A 25,352-nucleotide genomic window follows, 5' to 3' on the forward strand; every position below is an offset into this window, starting at 1 on the left:
ACATGAATCTAAAACAATGACAGTGAATAAATAAAGCACCTCATGGAAAGCAATAAATGAAGGAATAACATAAGCCAACATAATGTCAATTCACTGTTTATACTCTACGTCTTAAAACATCTTCCAATTTCTCTTATATCATGTATCAAATCATTAACAACCAATGTTACAGTCAAAAATTTAAATCTTTAATTGATCCTGCTAAGGTTTTCTCCAAAGTAAATCTTAAGGGGCAGCTGGGTAGCTCAGTGGATTGAGAGCCAGGCCTAGAGACGGGAGGTCCTAGGTTCAAATCCGGCCTCAGACACTTCCTAGCTGTGTGACCCTGGGCAAGTCACTTGACCCCCATTGCCTACCCTTACCAATCTTCCACCTATAAGTCAATACACAGAAGTTAAGGGTTTAAAATTAAAAAACAAAAAACAAACAAAGTAAATCTTAAGAGGCTTATTTTGAAGCATCATAAAACTATATATGGAGAAAGAAAAGAGGTTATGCTCATCTGCACATATTGGGTCACTGACCACCATGCCTCGCGCCTCTTTCCTCAGGACCCTCACTTCCTCTATAACAAATTAAATGTTCAAGGTCCTATCAATTCTACAAAACTGTCCTCAAGTGCTCTAGCCTATACTGATTTCTACCTTCTCCAAACTTATGTGGCATAATCTGAAACAAAGAATCTAGCATTTTCTATGATTCTCTGTTGGATGTGTTTTGGTTGTGTCCTATTAGCCAAGCTGTATGTAATGCAGTGTGCCATTATGGCTTTTGTGTGCGGCCAGACAGTAGGACACATAACACACACTCAATATTATAGTGAATGGCCACCTTAATCTTATTAAATGATCACTGGGGGTAAACCATCCAAATACTTCTGTCAAAGGAGTTGTGCTTCTTCTGGTAATAGAGATGTATTTTTTGTTGTTTAATTTATTCGTTTTGATCCTTTTGTTATGTATATGTTAGACACTGTGCTAGGCCAGAGGGCCTATACATAGCAAAAGGATCAAAACGAATACACACACACACACACACACACACACACACACACACACACACACACAGTCTAAAAACTCGAACAGTTTCAATCCTTGGAGGAGCTTATTTTTTATTTTATTTACTTAAAGCATGTGTGGCCTGTTTTTTTACTTCTTAACATCCATCAAGCAAAAGGTTTTTTGCAGAAGGGTGTGGCCTAAAATCTCCAAAAAAATTATGAAAGAAAAACTATTTCTGAAATCAATAGTTTTGTTTTTTTTTTAACCAAAATTTACTGCTTTTTAATTGGATGTGGATGTAGAACCACTTCATCACACACTTGTACCAATATTTTTGGGCTATTACTCTATAAAGAAACATATAGTCATAGCATATATGTGGAAATCTTCTCTAGATTACTTATACTGGACTGTAAGTCTGACTTTACAGTTAGGAAGAGAAGTTCTAGTCTGGCCTTGGACATGGACTGGCTATGTGGCTACAGACAATTTACTAAATTTCTCAGTGTCCCAGTTAATTAAAACTAAGGTAGAGACAAGTTGCTAAAGTCTCCAAATGACAGAGGTCAAAACTAACAAACAACACCACCTTCCCCCAACTCCAACACATTTATGAAAGAACCATATTTGGCTGTTTGTTATCTGGTTTGTTACCTAGATTGGTGAGAATAACAATAAATACAGTGGTTGTGGCTCTCCCCTGTCTACCCCATTTCATTTTTCCCACTTGTTTCACAATGATGTTTCTAAGACTATCTCTTAGGATAATGAATTAAAGAAGAAATTAAGCACATTGAAATCCTTGGCACTTTCTGGAGGCAGGGTACTATAGTAAAACCTTGCCTAACAAATCCTTAGGGAATAAAATGCTCTGGAAAGATGAATTCCCTAAGTAAGTGAGGATTTAACTGTCTAAATAAAAAACTCAAATATTTTCCATCATTTTAGTAAAATATTAAATAACACTTTCCTGCTCAGATATACTAACCACAAACTAACTCCTTTCTTTTGATGACCCAAGGCCATTAATATGAACATCAATTATTATACTGTGTTGTAAAAAACAAGTGACGTCCTCAGGGCCAATTGAGGTGTGTACTATTCGCCTCTGTGCTAACTAATGCCAGAATACTGTGGCTTCTGAGTTTTGATAGGTTTTAAATAAATCTACTTATGTTATTAGAATGAAAGCAAAAAATTTTTACTACTGTCATTGTGCCTATATTTCCTTTTCTCACTAATTTTTCTGCCTTTAATCAGTTGTAGGTTTGGAAACCAAATACTCAAGTTTGTTAGAATTGTATGTAATCTTAAAGAGTAAATCAATTCTGAGGGTCTCAACTAAGAGTAAAGTACACAGGCTATTTCTATTTGGCATTTATTTTGGCTATCCAGAGGCCTTTTTAATTTCCTTCCTGGTTCTTAGCTCATTCTGAAATAGTGAGGCTGACAACTGAGTTTCACCTGAAAAAGTTACTGTATCCAAGATAGTGTGGTATCTATTACTTTATATTTAAAACTGAAAAATTTTAGGATGGTTAGTATATAGAAAACTATGAAAAATAAATCTTCAGATTTAATAAAGCATAATTTTAAAATAATATAAAATATAAGCTTTGGATATTACAAAATTTACAGGGAAATCAAGCTGCTGCTGTTTTTTTTTTTTTTTAAACCCTTACCTTCTGTCTTGGCTCCAAGGCAGAAGAGTGGTAAGAGTACACAATGGGGGTCAAGTGACTTGCCCAGGGTCACACAGCTGGGAAGTGTCTGAGGTCAGATTTGACCTTAGGACCTCCCGTCTCTAGGCCTGGTTTTCAATCCACTGAGCTACCCAGCTGCCCCACTGCTACTTCTTTTTATTTCTGCAAAAAAGCAGACTACAGAAGATATATTTGGGCAAGTTAATTTTAGGCTGGGATTTGGTTTTAATGATATGCCCAAAGAACATCTATTTGCTTTAAGTAGCTCTGAAAACCCTATAAATGTCCATTTTAAGTTGATGCCACATGCGTTTGACAATTAATCTATTAATATAGGTACTGACAAACTCTATCAGTGACATTAAATAGAAACAGATCACTGCAGCCTTTCCATATTGACTTTTTAATTAATATTTATTACATTGTATTTTTGTTTATTTTGTTCAACATCTTCCAATGACATTTTAATTTGGTCTAGGTCCAATTGTGTGATAGCTCTGCTCTACATGACATCTATCTCATCAATATCCTTTTGAAATGTCAGTATAAGAAACATTAATCAAGCACCTACTACATCCAGAACACTGTGGTAGGTGTGGTGGAGTCGTTAAATTTAAATGAAACTCAGCCCCTAAATATCCCCATGGATCTGATCAAAGATTGGTAGGGGATGTAATAAGATGAATAGTTAGCTACATTATATATTAAGTTCATAAGAGAGCTTCAAAGTGGTTTGAGACTATGGGTGGTGGGTGCACCACAAGTCTCTGTCCCAGGATTCTTCTCTTTACAATCTCTCTTGGTAATCTCATTGGAGGCTCCCATGGGTTATAATTATCTCACTGATTCCCAGATGTCTATATATATAGTCCAAGTCTTTCTCTTGAGCTCTATTTAGTCTTGCCTCATTCAGTATCTATTTGACATTTGCAACTGGATGTCCTGTAGACATCTGGAGCAACATGTCCAAAACAGAACTCATCTTTCATCCCAAACCCACTCATGCAAAATCAGTTGTCTTGTTTTGCAAACCTGCAATCATACTCTACTCCTTCCCCCTTCCTCATTCAGCATATTCAATCATTTGCCAAGGTCTGAAAGTCTATCTCCCAAAATGTCTTATAACTGCCTTTTCTTCCCATTCACATAGCCACTTACCCTAGTTCAGGCTTATGTCAGCAGGGCTGTTGTAATAGCCTGATAATTAACCCTCCCTGCCTCAAGTCCAAAGCTGCCAAAGTATTTTCCTATAGTGCAGATCTGATCTCCCTTGTTCAATGAACTCTGGTGGTTCCTATGTGTCTAGGTTCAAACACAAACTCCTCTGTTTCGTTTCCAGTATTACAAAAACTGTTTCCAACCTACTCATGCTGTTTGGAGAGGATGGAGAGTAGATTTCTTCTCTAATTCTCTACCATTTAAAGATGGGGACCAGGGACTTCACTTTATCATTTTTTTCCCTGGCTGAACTCCTAGGTTTCATAATCACCATCAACTTATCATTCATCAGTCAGATGAAATCAACTTTGAAACTCTCACTTCCTCAGATTATTTTGCTGCCCTAAGTACTCCCTCTCCAGCTCTTAAGAGAGCAGAGACTATGTTTTTGTTTTTCTTTGTAGTTCCAGTACTCATTTCAGTGCCTAACACATAGGAGATGCTTAATAAATACTTACTAACTTTGGACCATCTTCCTTGTCTTATTGTCCAATATCCTGTACTGTCACTGGACTGTGTAGCCAACCTTGTCTTTGGGATGCTCAGCAACTATGACATTCCATCTCTTGCTTTGGCAAAGACTATTGCCCAGGCCTAGAATGTGCCCTTTGCTTATTGTTGCCACTTGGAAGTCCTGATTTCCTTCCAATTTCACTTCAAAGCTCTTCCACAAGGCCATTCTTCAAAACTCCCAGCTACCAGAGCCTCCCCACAAAGGTACTATATACACTCTCTCATGTGTGTGTTTCTAAGTACCTTGAAGGCAGGGACATTTTAGCCTCTGTAACCCCAGAAGATAGCACAGTGCCCAGGACATAGAAAATAAAGGGTACAGTAAATTCTTTCTGATTGTTTAATCAGAAAAGGTTCATGGAGTAGCATTTGAATTGAGCTATACCCCCAACCCAACCAACATGTCAGTTTTAGAGCTGAAAAGGATCTTAGGGGCCACATGGTCCAATGCCCTCATTTTGTAGATGAAACTGAAGCATGTAGAAGTTAAGTGATTTGCTCAACACCATGCAGGCAATAAAAGTAAAAGGCAGGATCAGAACCCAGGTTCTCCTAGAAAACCCATTTCAGTGCTATTTGTTAGGTAACAAACAGACCTCTGAGAGATTATTTATTTGTTTGGAATCAGCAATTGACATGGCAACTTGGTGTAATGCAGCAAGTTGAAGAAATTGTAATTAGAAAATGTCCTATTTCTGAACACTTCTTTTTTCAGAAAAGAAAATGCAGTCATTTTACTCTATAATTACTTTTCATGGATGTTTCTAGGATTTATTAAAAAGCTGCACAACTACTCCAAATAATTAGAAAAACTCTATTTGAGGCAGTGAGGTAGCACAGAAGGAAGAATGCTGAACTTTCAGGCTTGAATCCAGCCTCAAACATATAAGAGATGTGGGACTGAGGGGAAGTCACTTAGCTTCTCAGTCTCAGTTTCCTCAGTTGTAAAATGGCAATAGTGGTAGCACCTATCTGTCAGGGTCTGATGAGAGTGAAGTGCTCTGAAAACTGTAAAGTGCTACATAAATGTTGGTAATTATTACTGCTCACTGTCTAACAGAACACATTTAACAAATAACTTTAAAAGTCAGAAAAAAATGTCCCTTTCGTCTACCTTAATTCTCAGCATTTTATCCCATAACTTATTTCTGTTCTCACCTTTTTGTTTTGAGGGTTCTTCCTCCTCTGTTGGTTCAGAAGGGTCATAATAATCACTGCCATAAGTGAATCCCACTGCATTATAACTTCCATCCTCTGCCAAGGCTTCACTTAGTCGCTTATATTCTTCCTCTTGAACAAAAACAAGAATGCTTTATTAAAACAAGAGAAACTGACTATAAAAACTTGCACAAATGTCAAAAGTTGTAGCTATCAATGACGCATACAATACTATTTTCAACCTCACTTTGAGGTGAAGAATTGATAAGTTCACACATCACTTCAATTAATATGTACTTTCTGTCAGTACATTTTTACCCACAGATAGCAGAATACACGTCTTTTGTGGAAAATTTCTTCCTGCTAAGAAAATTTGGGGATTAAGAACTGTATTAAAGATTGTTAAGGCAAAGACAAGAACATCAAGTTTAATTGATACGATACTGTTAAAGAAGAACAGTTAAAGAGTTTTTTTTTTTTTTTCAAATCCCAGTCTGCCCTCAAAAGCTGGGAAAATTCTTTGTGGCTCTACATATAAACTATCCTGAGGTCCTCTCAGATACGCAAAGACTCCTGTTTTTCCAATCCACTGGGTACTGTCAAGATAATATCAGAAAGAGTGAGTATAAAAAATGAGTGGGAGTAAATTTTTAATACTTAATTTTTAAAAAAAGTTTGTTGCTTAAGTAAGTTTTTCTTGAGCAGTACCTTGCCTTGCCTCCTCCTCAAGCAAGTCCGTATGCAAGGCTAAATACCTCTCTTCATCACACAGGGCATCTATTCGTGCCTCCTCTTCAGAAAGCTGGTAGTCTCTGTTCCATGTGGAATATTCAGCATCATAATCAGAAAGGTCATGCAGGTGACCGCGTCCATCATATCTGTAATATGAACAAACTGGTCAATGTAGAGAAATTAAGATCAAGGTTTTGTGTGCGATTATTTAAATACTTACCCTTTATAAATAAAGAAATCAAAAATACTTTAAAAACTAAACACAAACACTCTTCTCAGATTTATATTTAATTTTGCTAGTTACTTCTTGCCTACTATTAAATTCAAGTTATCTTAATAAAGTCTAAATCCCTTTCTGTGATGATAAAGTTAACAATTAAAGGCAAAGAATCCTTTAATAGTTTAAATGGGATCCATTTCAGTAATAGTTCTTACCGTTTATGGTTTTGCCAACCATTCAATGCCACTTGCAAAATATTTTTTTTTCTGAAAAGTCAAATACTGTAGCTTACATTCACACAAACCCGAGTACATAAATACCTATCCGTAAGAACCAAACGGTCGAAATTTCCTCGCTTCTTTCTGCTAGTCCCGAACTCTCAGGAGAGATCTTCACCAAAGAAACTTGCGTCCATTGGAGGTAAAATCTTGGCTAGGCTCGTCCCCTAGCCATTTGGCTGAGGAAATAAGTTCTGGGTTATGTGATAGAGAGACACACATACATAGGAACAGTAACATATACATGCAGTTTAAGGAGGTTCACCAGAAATACAGCAAAACTATAAAAAGATGCAGTAGAGTTTATTTCTTCTAAACAGATCACCACCTCCCCCATCCCCAAGGAAACGGGAACACAAAAATATATCACCTATATATTTTGCTTCCATGAACTAATAGACAAGACTCCAGCAAACTACAAATAGTGTTCTCTGCCATGCATCTTTTTACACCAAAGTCTCTTTAATGAAGCCAACTCTGAGACTAAAACGGAAGAGTGTGTTTGCAAATTTTAAAACACCCAGACTTTTGTCTCATAAAAACACAAATGACAAACAGAAGTCTGTCCTAACCTTTAATGAGTTTGTCATGTAATAAAAATGATGAGTTGTTAATCATATAAGTATTTAGAAAATATCTAAATCCAAAGTACAAGAAGGACCACAGTTTCATAGATCTAGAGCTAGAAGGGACCTCAAGTTATTGAGTCCAACCCCCTTATTTCAGAGATGAGGAAACAGGCCCAGAGAAATTAAGTGACTTGCCCAAGGCCACATAGGTTAGGCAGTATTTGAACCCAAGTCCTCAGACTCCAGAGTCAGTAAGGGTTACTGCATTTCTTTTAATTTCAAAATGAATTTTATTTAGCTGTAAACCTCCTTAACTTACAAATGTAAATTATTTTAAAAATATTATACATTCACATGTGTAGTGTTTGCTCCCCAATACTTTTAGAAGGCCTACCCCAAATTATATACAGTATACTGAAAAACTGTATAGAGTGCAATCTTTATCAATTACCACACTTAATAACTGATTTGTAACAATAATAGCATTGGAAAAATGAGCTGCTAGACAAAGCTGGGCAATATCATGAAAGAGAAACCAGTTTAATGCACAACAAAGTTTTAGCAGAACAATAAATACATCTGATTCTGGTCTGATCTCACTTGTCACATCATCTCCCTTAGAGTGTCCTTGATTTCTAGATTTAACTTCAAACAGAAAAGTTAAGAGATGGAAAAGACCCATTAGGTCATTATGGAAGTCCATCCTGGCCAGTTCAAGTCTGTTCCCTAAAGTACATTTTCCACTGCTTTGCAGAATCCAGTTCTAAATGTCTCAAACGATGGGCTTCCTTCCCTTGGAGATACTATTCCATAGTCTAATAGTTGTCACACTGTTAGGTTTTCAATCCAGGCCCAAGAAGTTGTGTTGCCAAAACCCTGCTTCAAAACCCCCAAAGGAGAAGGAAAAGAGGGGACAAAAGAGGGGAGCAAACAATCTACAGCATGTAATGTCAATGTTTTCAAATCAAAGACCTTCAGGCATCACCTTCCTGGGACCCAGTTCCCCCAGCTCCAAATAGTGAAGAGCAAATACCTTTGGCAGGCTTGATTTGAAAGGAAGCAACACATTTCCTTCCCACCCCCATCCCCTCACTTTATAGACAGTAAAAAACCATCACTAAGAACATTACTACCTTCAACCAGGAAAGCCCCAAACTCCAGTAACTTCTTTAAAATAATGCTTTCTAACAACACTCCAGTTAGAGGAAACTTTCCCTACCATTAAGCACCTGGGTGCTAAGGCCTCAGAGGCCCACAAAGTACCCCAAAACAAAGTACAACTTTCCACAGGCACGAAGCAATCCTCATCTCCACCGCCTCACTTCTAGGATCGCACCTTTGGAGAGCATCCACTCCAAAACTACATTTTTAAAGAAGGGGAAACAGAGACCAAAAGGTAGGAAGGGGAGATTGAGAACCAGAAACGGCATAAGAAAAAGGGATGGAATAAGGGGGTAGAAACTGAATCTCAGAAAAGCAGGACAGGGGAGTAAAAACTGGGGTCCAGTAGAAAAAAGTAGGGGAGGAGAAACAGCCTCAGAGAAAGGGAAGGAGAGAATCTGGGGAAAGGGGCAGGAGAGCAGAGGCTGAGGCCCAGAGGAAAGTGACTCGCTCAAGGTCACACTGCAAGAGCCAGGGGCCCATCTCCAGCTTGGCTCACCACATCAGCAACTCAAAATGAGGGTGGGGGATGCCAGCTGGGTTCAAGCCGCAGTCTCCAAGTCCGCGACCCTCTACAACAAGGCACCCGCCCCCCACCCAGCCATCCTGTCCTAGACAAGGAGGCTGCCCCTGCCTCGTTCAAAAGCAAACAATTACAACCAGAGAAGAGAGCGAGGGAGAGGGAGAGGCCACAGTCCGAGTGACCCCCTCCCCCCGGCGCCCAGGTCCTCCCCCACGAGGGAGTAGGAGGGGAAGAAGGTAGGCCAGCTGGCCAGCCGGAGACGTTCCCGAGGCTGGCGGCTCCTCGCGCAGGGCAGTGGCGACCTCATGCCCTCCTCGGCAGCCCCGGGCGGGCGCTGGACCGGACGGAACCAAGTGAGCGAGAAGGGGGGAGGGGGCGCCGCCGGTAGGGGTAGGGGGAGGGGCGAGGAGCGAGGAGGGGGAGGGGCGGGGAGGCACCGACCTGTCGATGAGGATCTTGGGGTCGCCCATCCAAGGGATGAGATGCTGTCCTTGCTCCAGCGCCAGGGCCCGCTCATCGTCGCGGAAGAGTTTGCAGGCGTAGCCGAACACCAGCAGCTCTACCCGGCTGCCACTGCTACCGCTGCTACCGCTGCTACCGCCGCCACCTCCGCTGCCGCCGCCGCCGGGCCCGGGCTCCTCCTTCGCGCCGGTCTTCCGCTCGCCTTTCCCGCGGCCTCCTCCGCCGCCGCCGCTGCCTCCTCCTCCGCCGCCGCCTCCCCCGTACATGGCGGCGGGCACGGCGCCCCCGGCGGGCGCACGGATGCTCCCGCTGTCCCCGCCTTGGCCGTCAAGCCCCGTCAGTCAGAAGCGCCACATCCCGGCCGCAGCCTCAGCACCGCCGCCATGGCGGAGGACAAAATGGCGGGAGCGCCATTTCCGGCGGAGAGATGACGGAGCTTCCGGCAGGCCGTGACAGCGACGCGGAAACGCAGATTCGACACGGGACAGAGGGAGGCCCAGGCGGCCCAGGTTGGGGCAGGTGCGGTGTGTGTGTGTGTAATCTCGCGTGATTTAGGTGGTAGGGGCCGTAGTGTTGGTCTGGGTCTCTTTGCGCTTCCCCTCTTCCCTAGGGGCTATCTGTTCTGATGTGGAAAGTGCGAAACCGATAGAGGTCCATAATTGTGGCTCTGTGGAGGAAAGGATCGGAAAGCGGCGGGAAGGGGGTAGTGGAGGAGGAGGAAAAGGAGGACGGGTGTGTGTGAGTGTGTGTGTGTGTGTGTGTGTGTGTGTGTGTGTGTGTGTGTGTGTGTGTGAACTCCATGGGGGGGGGGGTTCTGTTCTGACAATCGTGCCTTATACTTTTCATCCTCTTTACCTGACCCTTGGGCAAGGCTAGAAGCTGTTGGGACGAAGGGGGAGGTAATGTGGAAGGGTCATTCCATACATCCCACTGCCTCCGCGCTGGATGATTTCCTTCCTCCTCCCCTTTTCAAAGACTTGTTCTTAAATGATAGCTCTAGAGGTGAAATGGTTCTTGGACTTTACTTAAACCAATTTCGTCTTTATCCAGCGAGGAAAATGACTTGCCCAAGGTTGCACAAGATAATGAATGGCAAATCCAGCATCTCTAACTCGGACTCTCTGACCCGGCTTTCCTCCTCTTCCCCCCTTCTTCAGCCTCCTCTTTCCATTGTTCCATGCTTTCCTAATCTTCAAGGGCCTCCAGGTTTGCCCAACCTGAAAATTCAGGGAGAAGGCTTTGCCTCCTGCTCAATACAAATTCAATAAACGTTTTAAGCACCTACTGGTGCCAGTCATTGTGCTAAACTCCTAGCTTTGCCACACTCCCTCCCAGACTTGGGAAAAATTTATTCATGAACATAGGATTTAGAAAGTATATTTTCCAAATGATCATAGATTTAGAAAACTTCAGAAGTAAAGTAGTCTAAACTTTTTATAGCTCAAAAAATGGGGCCTCAGAGGAATGGAAATCTTTGTCTGTGGTCTCACAGAACTAATGACAGATTCCAGATTTCCTTTTTGAAAATCCATCCTGTAAAATGAGGGGATTAGTCTCAGGGATATTTTCCTCCTGGTAGTTTGTAAGTTCTATCAGAGCAAATATTAACTTTTTATCTTCATACCTGTTTCAAAGCTTGATGGAGCTTTTCTGTCTTTGTGACCATTTCCTGTCCAATTCAACAAATAATTAAGTGCCTATTATATGGATGCCTAGTGCATATTTTGAGTTATATATTACCTGGGCTGAAATGTTCTTCTCTATCACTCTTTGCTACTTCATAGTCATCAATGTCATCCTCATCTCTCCTATGTCTCTATCTTCCTCTTCCTCTTCTCTTCTATTTATGCTTTCTGAAACCTTTGTTCTGTGTGGTTGACTGACTTCCATATTAGACCTTTGCTTTTTTTTTTCTGGAAATTATTATGTATATTTTTTATATTTGCTTCTATAGCACATATCCATAAGTAAATACAAAACATACAATGTAATATTTTTGGGAGTAGGAACTTTTTGACTTAGGCTCAGAGCCTATCATATAGTCATTTTGTCAGTTGTTTTCAGAGAGGACCAGTGACAGGGGAGTGATGCCTTGATTTGTGTATGAATTGAATTTGAATTTAAGTGAGGCAGAGTTGCAGAAAGTCATCAGCCTCCTACTCTCTTCCAGAGTCATTGAAGTTCAGTGGCAAGACAAAAGCCAAGATGACTGGTGACTGCCTGGGATATGGATGATTTTGACCTCTGATGTCTGACCAAGTTCTAAGAGCTCCATAGCCACCTTCATGACTGTTGGAACAAATTGTTTCCATCAGCCCTTTTCACAGGGGTAAGCCTTCATATGTTTTGAATAGACACTCCCCTAACTCACCTATGTGTTTGTGGCCTACTAGTTACTCTAAACCTGTTTTAGCTCAGGAATTAAGGATTCCAAGTGGTAGAAATAAAAAGGGAGTACATTCTAGATATGGGGGATAGCCACTGCAAAGGCCTGAACTTCAGGAAGAAATTGCCAAATTTGGGGAATACTGTATAGAGCATATTAGCTAGAAAGTAAAGTGTGTGAAAAGCTGAAATAAGCCTGGAAAGATGATACAAAAGGCTTAAAGTACTAAGGGATATTTGTATTTTATCTTAGAGCCACCTAGCTTATTCTCTACTTTTGTAAAATGGGAGGGACAGTGTTGGTATCTAAAGTTCTTTCCAACCCTTAGGTTCTTTGACTCATGATCATGATTTCTTGCATGTGGTCATATAAATCTTCTACTTCAAGCCCTTTGGTAACCCTCTGTTCTCTCATGTTCAGACTCCTTTGTCATTTGAGGCTTTTCACATATCTGTGCTGCCTTATTTTGAGCCCTATATCACTTTCTGCCAGCCTCCTTCCACTTCTCCCCCACTGTGTACTTTTCTGTTTGGATGGCAGATGAATAACATGATGAAATTAAATTTGGAATCAGAAGGCTCGAGTTCCAATCCTAGCCGTGCCCTGGGCAAGTCTGTTAACCTTTCTGTGCCTCTCTTTCCTACTTTGTAAAATGTATGGGTTAGATTAGATGTTCTGGAATATTTCTTTTAACTCTAAGCCAAATGCAGGAAATGTTAAACATCTAATTTGGGATGTGGATTAGCGGTGGAGATGAGGGAAAGATGAATTCCATATTCTTTAGCTCACCATAATTAGAGAAATGAATAGAATGGTAGCTTTGGAGTCAGAGAACCTGGCTTTGAATTTTAACTCTCTTTTGATACATATATAACTTCTAGACAAACCAGTTAATTTCTGGTCTAGTTTCTTCATCTGTTAATAAGGAAAAATGAAGAAGGAATTGGGATTGATAACATGATGAGACTGAATATTCTTCCATTTTGACTATTTAATTCTTTTAAAGCACAACTAAAAAATAGTCTCTTCCATGAAGCCTTTTCAGACATCCCCAGTCTTTGATAACATTATTACTTACTCCCTCCTTTTAAAAAATTTTTATTGATGCTTTTTGTTATTATTTTAAAATAAACATTTTATAAAAACAATGTTTTTTCTTAGTAATTCCTCTCCTCATCCCTTTCTGAATAAAACTTCTCATAACAAAGAAAGATGCAAAACAAATCAACATTTTGACCATGTCTGACAACCAATGCCTCATACTGAATTATGTAGTTGACCAGCTCTCTTCTGGGGAGGGAGGAATGCTTTACTTTCAGTCCTTAGAAGGTCTGAGTGGTCAATTCTAATATCTTAATGTTGGTTTTATTTTTATCATTGTAGTTATTGTGTAATTTGTTCTCTTGGCTCACTTTTCTGTGCATTAGTTCATATAAGTTCTCAAGTTTTTCTGAACTTTTCTTCTTGGTTGTTTCTTGTGGCACAAAATATTATATCATGTGCATATACCCACACACTATTCAACCATTCTTTAGTTGATGAACACCCACTCTGCTTTTAGTTTTCTGCTGCCATAAAAAAAAAATTGCTATTACAAATATTTTGGTCTATATGGACCTTTCAGTCTTTTACTTTGTTTTATGTGCCCAACAGTAGAAGAGTAGAGGAGAAGAGGACATCTTGTTGTCTTGAGATATCACCAGTCCAGTCTTCACAATTCTGCCAGGTTTCCAGCCTCCAGTTGAGGTAGGAAGAGGAGAGGAGGGTACCTTACTATCTTGTGCATCTCCTATCTGATCTACAAATCTCTTGGAAAAGAATTGTTCTAGTCTTCTGTTGTCATGGTGGAGAGATAGGGTGCTTTCCAGCCATTTTATCTTAGCCACTTTCATTTCCTTTCTGGATTCTCATTTTCCATGGAGAGGAGAAATACCATTGTCATATCCATCTTTGTTGTTCTGTTGTTCAGCCATGTCTGATTCTTTGTGACCCCTTGAACCATAGTGTGCTAGGTCCTTCTATCCTCTACTATTTCCCAAAGTCTGCTTAAACCCATGCTCATTGCTTTCATGACACTATCCATCTCATTCTTTTCATTCCTTTTTCTTTTTGTTATCAATCTTTCTTGATATCAGAGACTTTTTCATTGACTCCTTTTCTTCTCATTATGTGGTAAAGTACTTAAACTTTAGCTTTAGTATTTGATCTTCCATTCAACAGTCTGAGTTAAATCTTTTTATATATTAACTGACTTAATATTTTTGTCCAAAAAACTCTCAAAAGTCTTCTCTAGCATCACAATTTGAAAATGTTAGTTCTGTGGTGCTTAGCTTTCTTTATGGTCTAACACTCACAGACATACCTTGTTACTGGAAAAACCATATCTTTGACTATAGAGACCTTTGCCAGCAGCATGATGTCTCTGCTTTTTATTATGTTATCCAGGTTTGCTTATAGCTTTCCTTTCAAGCAGCAAATGTATTTTAATTTCATGGCTACAAATGCTGTCAGCAGTGATCTTTGAGTTCAAGAATATAAAACCTGACACTGTTTCCATTTCTTCTATTATATATGTTACATATAATATTATATGCCAGGTAGTGATGGGACCAGTTGCCAAGATCTTAGTTCATCAGTCTTCTAGGAGAGTATCATGGTTTCTGATCCAAGTTCTTGCTCCTTTCTCTGAATTGTCCAGGAATTTGAAAGGACTCTACCTTGAGATCATAACATTATTGACATTGAACATCTTTCAAAAAATTTCCCTTAATGAATAACAAATTCTACCTGTCAACCTCCCTGCCCCACCATTACAGGGGTTCGGGATCCCTGTAGATCATCATTAAAGGCCATTCTCCATCTCCTATGGCATCACTACCTCCATCATGACCTAATCCAAAGCTACTCATTTTGCCCTCTGGAATGCCTCTTCATTCCATAGACAGTAAACTTGTTTTCATCTTAAATCTTTTCCTTTCTCTTTTCATCTTCTGGCTTCCACTGAGACCTGGCTCTCTTCTGATGACACAATCTTCCTGGCTGCCCTTTCCAGCACTGGCTATACTCTTTCTTACTATCCTCCCCACATCTCCCAACACACTGGTCAAGATGCAGGAATTGGAATTCTTGTTCCTTTGTTAATTCCAGGTTCTCCCCCTGTAACCGTCATTTAGTAACCTCTTCTTTGAGAGCCACACAATCTGTATCTACTGTCCAATCAAAAACTTGGTCGCTATTTTCTACAGGCCTTTAGGATACTCTTCTTCCTTAATACATTCAATGCCTTACTCAGTTTTTCTCTCCTCAATTTCTACCTTCATGACAGGGGACTTCAGCTCACTTATCTCATCTAATTCACACTTCAAAATTCTATCTCTCCCATGCCTCATTGATAATCTCTTATTTTGCCGGTTTCTTTCTGCCTGTTTCTGAAATACATTCTTTTGCAATTTGGCTTCTTCACAGGTACCTAGGAATATACTCAAATATTTCCTCCATTCTTGGAAAACCTTTATTTCACTGTCAAATGCCTCAGAAGAATCAGCTGTAAGAGTAGCTGGATGGTTTAATAGATAGAAAGCCAGGCCTGGAGATGGGAGGTCTTGGGTTCAAATTTGACCTCAGATATTTCCTAGCTATGTGACTCTGGGCAAGTCAGTTAAGCCCAATTGCCTAGCCCTTACTGTTCCTTTGCTTTGGAACTGATAACTTAGTATCAATTCTAAGGCAGAAGATAAGGTTTTGTTTTTATTTTAAAGAGCCATCTCTGCTTCCTTCCTTCATTTCGAAACTACCCATTGACTTTCTTAACCCTGGGCAGCCTACTCTTCTTTTGAAACTGCTCTTTCAAAGGTTATATGCAATCTTTTAACTGTTAGATCCAATGATCTTTTCTCATTCCTCTTCCAGACTTCTCTGTAAATTTCAGATCCTGTTGACTACCCCTAAGTATGAATATCTCCAGGGCTCTGTTTTGGTCAGTCTCTAAACGTTTACTTAGCACCTACTATGTGCCAAGCACTGTGTTAAGCTCTGGAGATACAGAAAGGTAAAAGTCAGTCTCTGCCTTCAAGGAGTCTACAATCCAATGAAGGAGACAACATGTAAACAAATATATGCAAAACAAACAATAAATAAGTAGAAAATAATTAAAAGAAGGAAAACACTGGAAGTAAGAGGAATTAGGGAAGGCATCCTATTGAAGGTGGGCTTTGTAGAAAGGAAATGGAAAGTATGGAAAAGTTGCAGAGGATTTGAGCATTTGCAAATGATTTGCAGAGGAGTGCTGGCACCTGAGTGGAACTGAATGGGTGAGGTTCTGGAACAGTAAGGACTGATAAGAGAAGATGCCGGGATTCTTCCAAAGGAGTTGGTTGAACTCTTGAGACGGATGTGAGAGGAGTTTCTGTCCTGTGGCCATCTTTGGACCAAGCTTGAGGAAAGAATCTGTGTTCCTGATTTCCTTGGAGGTTTCCCAAATCTCAAGAAATCTTCCCTGAATCTACCCAGATCCAGTGGCCTGTTTCTTGGCTTATCAACATTTCCACCGAATTTTGTGTGAGCTGTCAAGGACCTAGATCTTTATTCTGCCTAACAGAGCCAGACCATCAAGGCTCTGGCTTTTTGGCCATCTAGCCAACTTATCTGACTAAATTTTCCTGACCCTGTGTTTTTATCTCAGTGGACCAGTTAGTATCAAATTATGTAGCTGGAATATTCTTAGGCAGAGTCAGAGAGAGTAAAATAGAATAGCCCAATTTTGGGGGGGAATGAAAAAGACCCGTGAGAGTAAGGAGAGGGGAGGAATTAGAACTGATAAGATTTAGGGATCTCCTGTTTCCCTGGTCTACACCCCATCCTGAGTTTCTCAAATAAACTAAGACAGTGGTTCCCAAACTTTTTTGGCCTACTGCCCCCTTTCCAGAAAAAATATTACTTAGCACCCCCTATCACATGCTATCACTGCCCCCTTACAGTTATTCACTGCCCCCAAATGCACCTGTGGCCATCACTGCTCCCCTGGATCGCTGCAGCACCCACCAGGGGGTGGTGGCGCCCACTTTGGGAGTCACTGAACTAAGATATGTTTCTTCATCCTTCTGAGCAGTCAAATAGTGTTTGTCTACATCCCACAGGATTTGGGGCCTACCACTTGGCTTCATATTGTGGGCAGACCACATTGGGTCTACAGTGTTGGTCCAACCCACAACCCATATCCTAGAGACTTTAAAAGGTTCCCTCGCTTGCTTATTTCAGATCTTAATTGGTTACTCCTTTCTTTCTCAGTAATCTCCACTTCCTTGGTTTCCCTTATCATCTCTGTGTAGGCAATTATGTATCCAGCCATAGTTCAATTTAGTATTGCCAAGTGCCCCGTGGAAGTCTCCACTTGAATGTTCCATTAGCATCTCAGAATCTGAGAATAAAAATAGACTATCTAGTCCAACCTATATTGGGCAAGGATCTCTTCTGCAGGATCCTGGAAAATAGGGCATCAGCATTTTGGCCATTTCAAAGACAATGCATGCCAAATGGAACTAATTATCTTTTCCTCAAAGCAGTCTATCCTCCATAATTCTCTGTTTCTGTTAAGAGTACCCTTCCACATACCCAGGTGTGAGGCCTTAGAGCACTCCGTAAATCTTGGTTCTTCCTCATATGGGTTTAATCATATGCCACATCTTTTTGATTCTACACCTTTGCATCTCTTGTGCCTCATACTTTTCCTCTCACAGAGCAATAGCTGCTAAGGGCGACTGGGTTGTACAGTGGCTAGAGCACTGGGTGTGGAATCAGGAAGACTCATTTTCGTGAGTTCAAATCCAGCCTCAGACACTTATTAGCTCTGTAACTCTGGCTAAGTCACTTTACTCTTGCCTCAGTTTTCTCATCCTTCAAATGAGCTGGAGAAGGAAATGGCAGGCTACTCCAGTATCTTTGCCAATAAAATGCCAAATGGGGTCATGAAGAGTCAGACATGACTGAAATGACTGAACAACAAAAGACCATTATTGTTTTGCCTCTTGACTTCTATTATAGCCTTTCAAATGGCCTTTCTGTTTTTAGTCTTGTTCTTCCCTAATTTGTTTTCTAGATGGCTGCCAAAATAGTTTTCTTAAAGCACAAGTCACTGTTAAAAAATCTCAAATGGCATCCCTTTCTAGGGTAAAATATAAACCTCTCAGTTTGTCATTTAAGTCTTCTACAAGCTTGTTTCAACTTAGTACTAGCTAAGATTTATATACAATTTAAAAAAGACTCTTAACTTCTAGCTAAATATGAATTAAAAGACAGAAGATTGGCAAGGGCTAGGCAATCAGGATTAAGTGACTTGCACAGGGTCACACAGTTAGGAAGTTCCTGAGGTCAAATTTGAACTCAGGTTCTCCTGACTCCAGGCCTGACACTTACTGTGCTATCTAGCTGCCCTTTATATAGCATTTTTTTTTAAACCCTTAACTTCTGTGTATTGGCTCATAGGTGGAAGAGTGGTAAGGGTGGGCAATGGGGGTCAAGTGACTTGCCCAGGGTCACACAACTGGGAAGTGTCTGAGGCCGGATTTGAACCTAGGACCTCCCGTCTCTAGGCCTGGCTCTCAATCCACTGAGCTACCCAGCTGCCCTCCTTTATATAGCATTTTAAAGTTTATGAAGTGCTTTATATCCATAATATCTCATTTGACCCTCACTATAACCCCGTGGTGTTATTCAGTTGTATCTAACTCTTCATGACCCCATTTAGAGTTTTCATGACAAAGATCCTGGAGTAGTTTGCCATTTCCTTCTCCAGCTCCTTTGACCTCTAGAAGATGAGTCTTTCTTATTCCAGACCTGGTATTCTAAGCACTGTACCACCTACCTGCCTATAGTAACTTAACCTTTTGAATCTTATTTCACATTTTTCCTCTTTACAAACTCTATATTCCATCAAAATTAGACTACCAGCAGTCTCCCCAACTCAGTGTTTCATCTTCCGCTTTTGTATATCTTTATCTTGTGCCTGAAATGGATTCCTTTCTCATCATGGTTCTGGTTTTAGAACAGCTAGATTCAAATTCTACCTCTAGCGCTTACTACCTGTGTATCCTTCGCCAAAGCACCTCACATCCCAGGACTTTACTTTCATCCTTTATAAAATGAGGGGAATAGACAAACAGCCTCTGAAGCCCCTTCTACTTTTTACATCAGGTATCTTCAGGCTTGACTTGGGTATCACCTTCAGCCTAAGCAAAGCCTTCCCTTAATCTCCCCCATTGTTATTAGGGTTCTTTCTTTCTCCAAGTTATTTTCCATTTGCTCCTCCATGTGTGTGTTTTATTGTTCAGCAAGATGTAAACTCCTTAGGATTTGGTCTAAACTCTATATTTCCCTTAGTACCTAACACAGTGTTCTGTACACAGTTATTAAAGTACTTGTTTTTGTTGATGGAGATAGTTACTGTCAGTAAAGCCTCTAAAGGTGAATCATCATCATTGCTATTCTTGAACAATGCTATTTTAAAAAGCCACTGTGATATTCCTACAGACTCCCACTAGATTTCCATCTGAAACTTAGCCTCCTGAATGACAGCTCAATGACTTCATTTTCCCTAACAGCATGATTTAGTTTTTTGTTTCAAAAAAGATAAAGACATGAATGTTGGAAGAGAGAGAAGATACCCTTTCATTTAACAAGAGTGTATACAGCGGGGTCTCATTACATTCCAAGACATACTGTGGATGGCTAAAACCACAGATATAGGCAAACGCTGTTGACCCTGTATATATATGCTTGCTTTCCCTGCTCTTGCCCCTCAGTTTGGTGCTTCATGACCTCCAACCCTACTGTAACCTTCCCCCCCAAAATGAAAACAGAAGAGACCACTTTTTCCTGTCAATGGATAATTGAAACAGTGGAAAGCAAAACCGCAGATAAAAGGACCCTACTGTATAGTGAAAAGAGGACTGGATATTGATCTGGATTTGATTCTCAGTTCACCCTGGGGCACTGGGCAGATAGGATCCTTGAGAATAGGATTTGCTAGTGCCCTGGATTGGCTACTACTTCATTGGCAGCCTTGGTCAATCATTAAGCATTTATTAAGCATTACATGTCAGGAATGATGCTGATCACTAGAGATACAAATGCAAAAATGAGGCAGCCTTTGCCTTCAGGGAGGTTTTTACTGGTTTATTCTACAGGGGAAATATAATACATGGAGGGGTTGTGGTCATGGAAGAGAGCTTTGGTCTAGGAAGTCAAGAATTGTGAGTGGAACTATAGGTCAATAGAAATAGTAATACTGACTTTATCATGATTCCATGAGGAAAAAGAGTGCATGCGTGCGTGCGTGTGTGCGTGTGCATGTGTGTGTGTGTGTGTGTGTGCACATACATTGTAAGACACTGCACATTGTTGACATTATTTAGATCTTGGAGACCTGATGGCTGGCTGGTTGTCTAGGCTGGGATTGAGAGCTATTTAGCTGTAGAGAATTGAGATGAAGATTGACTTGACTTTAAATTCCAACAGCTCCCCAGTAGGGCTAATCCCCCAATTAAGTAGATCAACTAAAGGGGAGAGAGGCATGAAGGGGGAATTCCTCCAAGGCACCTATTCTGGTTGAGGAGAAACAGAGTAGAAGGCCTTTAATGAATTCATATTGAATTAAATAGAATTGAAATCACTACCTCTGTTTCCTCACGGGTAAAAATGAGAGTGAGACACATCATGACTCAGTAAAGAAGAAGCCTTGTAGTCAGGAAAATAAAGGGTTCAAGTTCTGCTTTTGAAACATTGCATGACCATGGGCAAGTCAACTTAGAAGGTTGTATGGTATTGTGGAATAAGTTGCTGAACCTGAAGTCAAACGATTTGAGTTTTCATCTTGGCCCTGCTATTGGCTATACCACTGACAGTTAACTTAACCCATGTGGTTCTGAGTTTTCTTATATGTAAAATAAAGGGATTAGTTAACACCAGATAATCTTTGATTATCCATCTCTAAATCTATAATATTCTCAGTACCCTCAGGCAGTTTTATAAGACTATAAAATCCATCGATGAGTTGTCAATCTATAACAGCGAAATGAGTTCCTACAACAAGAATTTCTCACATTGATGAAGTAATGGGTCTGGACCCCCAAAATTGAGGATATTGAACTAGATGATCTCTGAGGATACTTGTAGCTCTAAATCCATGACATGATGACAATAAGGATTCTCAACAAAATACTCATTTGTTTTCTAAAAAAAAAAAATCTCTTCATTTATCCATCTTTATTCCATACATTCAGTGGTCCATCTGATTTTAAACACATTGAAAAAATATTATGGCTGACATTTTTTGGAAGTTCCATGCCTTTGTGTTCCTTTGTGTGTGTACTTTCCAGATTATGCACTGAGGAACACATAGGAGGACACTCATGTCTCCTGACTCACTAAAGTTACAAATCTGGTCATTTTAGATGGTCCATCAGGCAGCAGTTTCTACTGTTAACTTGATTTTGAAAAAGCAAACAGCATCTTTGGAGGTAAAACTCAAATAGAGCAAATGTTCAGAATAATCATGCCTTGTTAACTGTGAAGAACACCAGTCTTTTCATTAGATACAATCTGATAGAGCAATACAATATACCTCTCCAGATGTTTTATTTTTTAAAGGAATTGGCTTTTGAAAAAATGCTATAACTGGGAAATGCAAAGTAATGAGCATAGTTAAAGACATAAAAAACACATTCTTCTTTAGAAACACTTTACAAACAGAAATTTCTTTTAAAAGGTGTTTACTCATGCATATTTATTTTTTGTCATACGATTGCATATGAATGACATCATCAGTACAGACTTGTAATGGACTTTGGGTTTGCTAGTAAAAAATGAGTTTAGCTAAGCTTTGAATGAATAAAGGAATTCTAAAAGATAGGATACGATGCATTCCAGATATGAGGAGTAGCTTCCATCAAGGCCCAGAGGTTCTAGATGGTGTGCTAGGTTTAGGAAACAGCAGATTAGGCTGGGATTGGATGGGATGCAGATCACATGAAGGAGAGTAATATGAAATAAGTCTGGAAAGACTGGCTGAAACTAAATTGTTAAATGTCTGACTGGAACATTTGTATTTTACTTTGGAGACATTAGAGAGTCATCTGAATGACCCCAAGAATGAAGATTCTTGAGCAAGGAATGACATGGTTAGATCTGGGCTTTAGGAAGATTATTTTGACAGCTCTTAGTAGGATGAATTGGAGAGAAAGGACTGCCCATCTATGTGACTGTAAGCTTTTTTTTTTTTTTTTTGGTTTTTAGACCCTTAACTTCTGTGTATTAGGCTCATAGGTGGAAGAGTGGTAAGGGTGGGCAATGGGGGTCAAGTGACTTGCCCAGGGTCACACAGCTGGGAAGTGTCTGAGGCCGGATTTGAACCTAGGACCTCCCATCTCTAGGCCTGGCTCTCAATCCACTGAGCTACCCAGCTGCCCCCGTGACTGTAAGCTTTTGATGTTTTGTGGCTAAAACTGCAGCTCTTTGACTTTACGCCTTATAACCCTTCCTCTTGCTACATGATTAGCGTATTTCATTTTCCAATTGCAAATATACTTTTTGCATCATTTCTTGACCACAAGTCTTCATTTTTATGCTGTAGCTTACTTATGCCTACTACATGTATGCCCCATTGTCCTTTGGATTATCTGAAATTTTGTTTCTTCAGAAATTGTAGTTTTTTTCACTAGTAGGCATAGAACTTTGCCAGATGCATATTGATGTTAAAAAGATGAACTTTTCAGAAAACTAGGAAAAATTTTTTACAGCAAGTTTCTCTGGTAAAGGCTTTGTTTCTCAAATATTTAGAGAACTGAGTCAAATTTATAAGAATATGAGTCATTCTGTAATTGATAGTCAAAGGATATGAACAGTTAGTTTTCAAATTAAGAAATCAAAGCTATTTATAGTCATGAAAAATGCTCTAAAATACTATTGATTAGAGAAATGCAAATTAAAACAACTCTGAGGTACCACCTCACACCTGTAAAAGGGAATTCTTGGTTCTCTTTGAGTTCACACTTGTGAAAAGGGAATCCTTTATTCTCTTTGCCTAGTTAGAGTTAACACTTTGCTTAACAATAACTTTGAATCAACATAAGCTTGAACTGGTGGAGGAGCTTGCAAACCACTTAGTGAATTCATACCCTACCTAGTACTAGGTGAGAAGTCAGCAAGATACTTGGAGAGCTCCACCCTTTTTTCTAACTCAAACAGTCAGAAGAATTCACACCTTCAGAAACTGAGAACCCTTTCAATGAGTATTCATTACTCCAGAAGGTGCGAACTGGTTCCCACAAACACCAGCCCCCTGGACAGTACTAGACTATTTAGAAGCTGTGATTGGCCCCTGTGAGGAGGGGAGGAGACAAGAAGCCAATATAAAAGGCCCTGAATTTCTGAGGCTAGGGAGTGAACTCCAAGAAGAGAGTTGGCTCCAAGAAAGGAAGTTGGCTTCAAGAAGAAGGTCAGCTCAAAGGAAGTTGGTCTCAGGAGTCACCTTGAGCTCAAGTCATTGCCTTGACCTGCCTCTTGGAGGGAACTTGGGTGAGTGGATAGCTGGCTTTCCCTTCTTGTTTTCTGGAGAGAGTTTAATTCCGGTTGAAGGTTAACAAATCCTGGCTAAGCCAAGCACTGGAACAATATTTAGTTAGATAGGTTAATGTCTTCTCTACCCTTTTGTATTCTTCTGTTTTCACTCTTTCCACCTGTTTTGTAAATAAGATTTACAATTTTCATATGTTTAGCCAAACCATTAATTTTAACACTTACACACCTATCAAATTGGTTAATATGACACTATAGACAAATGTTAGAGGGAATATGGGAAAACTAGGCACATCCATTATTGATGGAGTTGTAAATTGATCCAGCCATTCTGGAGAGCTATCTGGAACTATGCCCAAAGGGCTTTAAAACTGCGTTCCCTTTCACCCATTAATACTACTAGTAAGTCTGTATCCCAAAGAGATTTTTAAAAAGGAAAAGAATCCATATGTAAAAAAATATCACATAGCTTTTTATGATGGCAAAGTTGGAAATTGAGGGGAAGCCCATCAATTGAGGAATGGCTGAATAAGTTGTATATAATTGTGATTGAATACTAAGATGATATACAAAACAATGAGCAATATAGTTTCAGAAAAACCAGGAAAGATTTACATGAACTTAATGCAAAGTGAAGTGGGAAGAACCAGGAGAACATTTTGCAGAGTAATAGCAATATTGTATGATAAGCAACTATGAATGAAAGCTATTCTTAACAATACAAAGATCCAAGACAATTCTGAAGGAATCATGATGAAAAATGCTATCTATTTCCAGAGAAAGAACTGATGGCATCTGAATGAAGAGTGAAGTATACTATTTTTCACTTTGTTTTTTTGATGTTTTTTTTTTTCGAGGGAGGGTCTGTTTTCTTTTACAATGTGATTGATATGGAAATATGTTTTGTATGAATGCACACGTATAACCTCTATCAAATTGCTTGTCTTCTCAGTGAGGGTAGAGAGAGGAGGAAGGAATGGAGAGAATTTGGAACTCAAAATGTTAGAAAACGAATGTTAAAAGTTATTTTTACTTGTACTTGGAAAAATAATAAAATAAAATAAAATAAAATTTTCCTCTTCCCATCAAAGATGAGCATTTATTTTAGGGCATGGCTTACTATTCTTGTCATTAAAAGTATTGTATAATTTCCCAGAAACAATGTAGCTTACTCTCTTCCTTTTCAGTTCTAGGTCCATGTCATTGTCCATCTGCAGAGCCTGTTTAATATGTATGTGTTTACTCACACACCCCACACAGAAATATGTATATGTCCATATATATGTACTAACACATATACATGTATATGTGTATACACATTTGTCTGTGTATATACTTTTTTATGATGCATGCCTCATGGAATAGTGAAGAGAGAGTTGGCCATGGAGCTGGGAGGAAATGGATTCAAGTCTTGACTCTCTCCTGTACTTATTATGTGATGCTGGACAATTCACACCATCCCTCAGTGTCCTTGCTACCTCTCTAAGACTTGAAGTTTTATAAGACATTGATCTGCATTGGAAGAGAAAATTCATCAACATGATATCCTTACCCAGATTTGGGGAACTTCCCCACCTCCCTGGCCACACACATACGGGCTAACCCAGTGATTTTTAATATGAAGAATATGTATCCTTCACCACTGGGTTTCTTGCTCAGATTATTTTGTCTGTTTCTTCTATAATATCCCTCCCTTGTGCTAAAGTCTTCTTTTTTTGACTTTTCATATCTCACCATTGCCCTTGTGATGCTAGGGCTCATTTTTGTTCTTGCCATGTAATTTGCCTGTCTCCTTTTCTAGTCATGCACATCTTTGGTGATATCATAATGTGCTATGAAATCCAGAATTTTCTGGCCAAA

At 39.8% G+C, this 25,352-nt stretch overlaps 1 protein-coding gene across 3 annotated transcripts in view; it reads right to left on the reverse strand.

The window, feature by feature from the left end:
* The window catches only part of LOC123244579 (splicing factor SWAP), a 119,586-nt gene extending 109,767 nt beyond the window's left edge, over window positions 1-9,819 (reverse strand). For 2 of the 3 annotated variants that reach the window (XM_044673102.1, XM_044673093.1), the window contains exons 1-3: window positions 9,518-9,819; window positions 6,302-6,471; window positions 5,594-5,725 (exon numbers count right to left, since the gene is read on the reverse strand). In XM_044673102.1, the coding sequence (XP_044529037.1) occupies window positions 5,594-5,725; window positions 6,302-6,471; window positions 9,518-9,804 (589 nt within the window). In that variant the 5' untranslated portion in view covers window positions 9,805-9,819. Of the gene's footprint in view, window positions 1-5,593; window positions 5,726-6,301; window positions 6,602-9,517 lie in introns of those variants that run through there. The other variant, XM_044673111.1, reaches the window with a different exon arrangement.
* Window positions 9,820-25,352: the final 15,533 nt, after the last annotated feature.

The sequence above is a fragment of the Gracilinanus agilis genome, chromosome 1 (genome assembly GCF_016433145.1).
Source record: "Gracilinanus agilis isolate LMUSP501 chromosome 1, AgileGrace, whole genome shotgun sequence".
NCBI classification, from domain to species: domain Eukaryota; kingdom Metazoa; phylum Chordata; class Mammalia; order Didelphimorphia; family Didelphidae; genus Gracilinanus; species Gracilinanus agilis.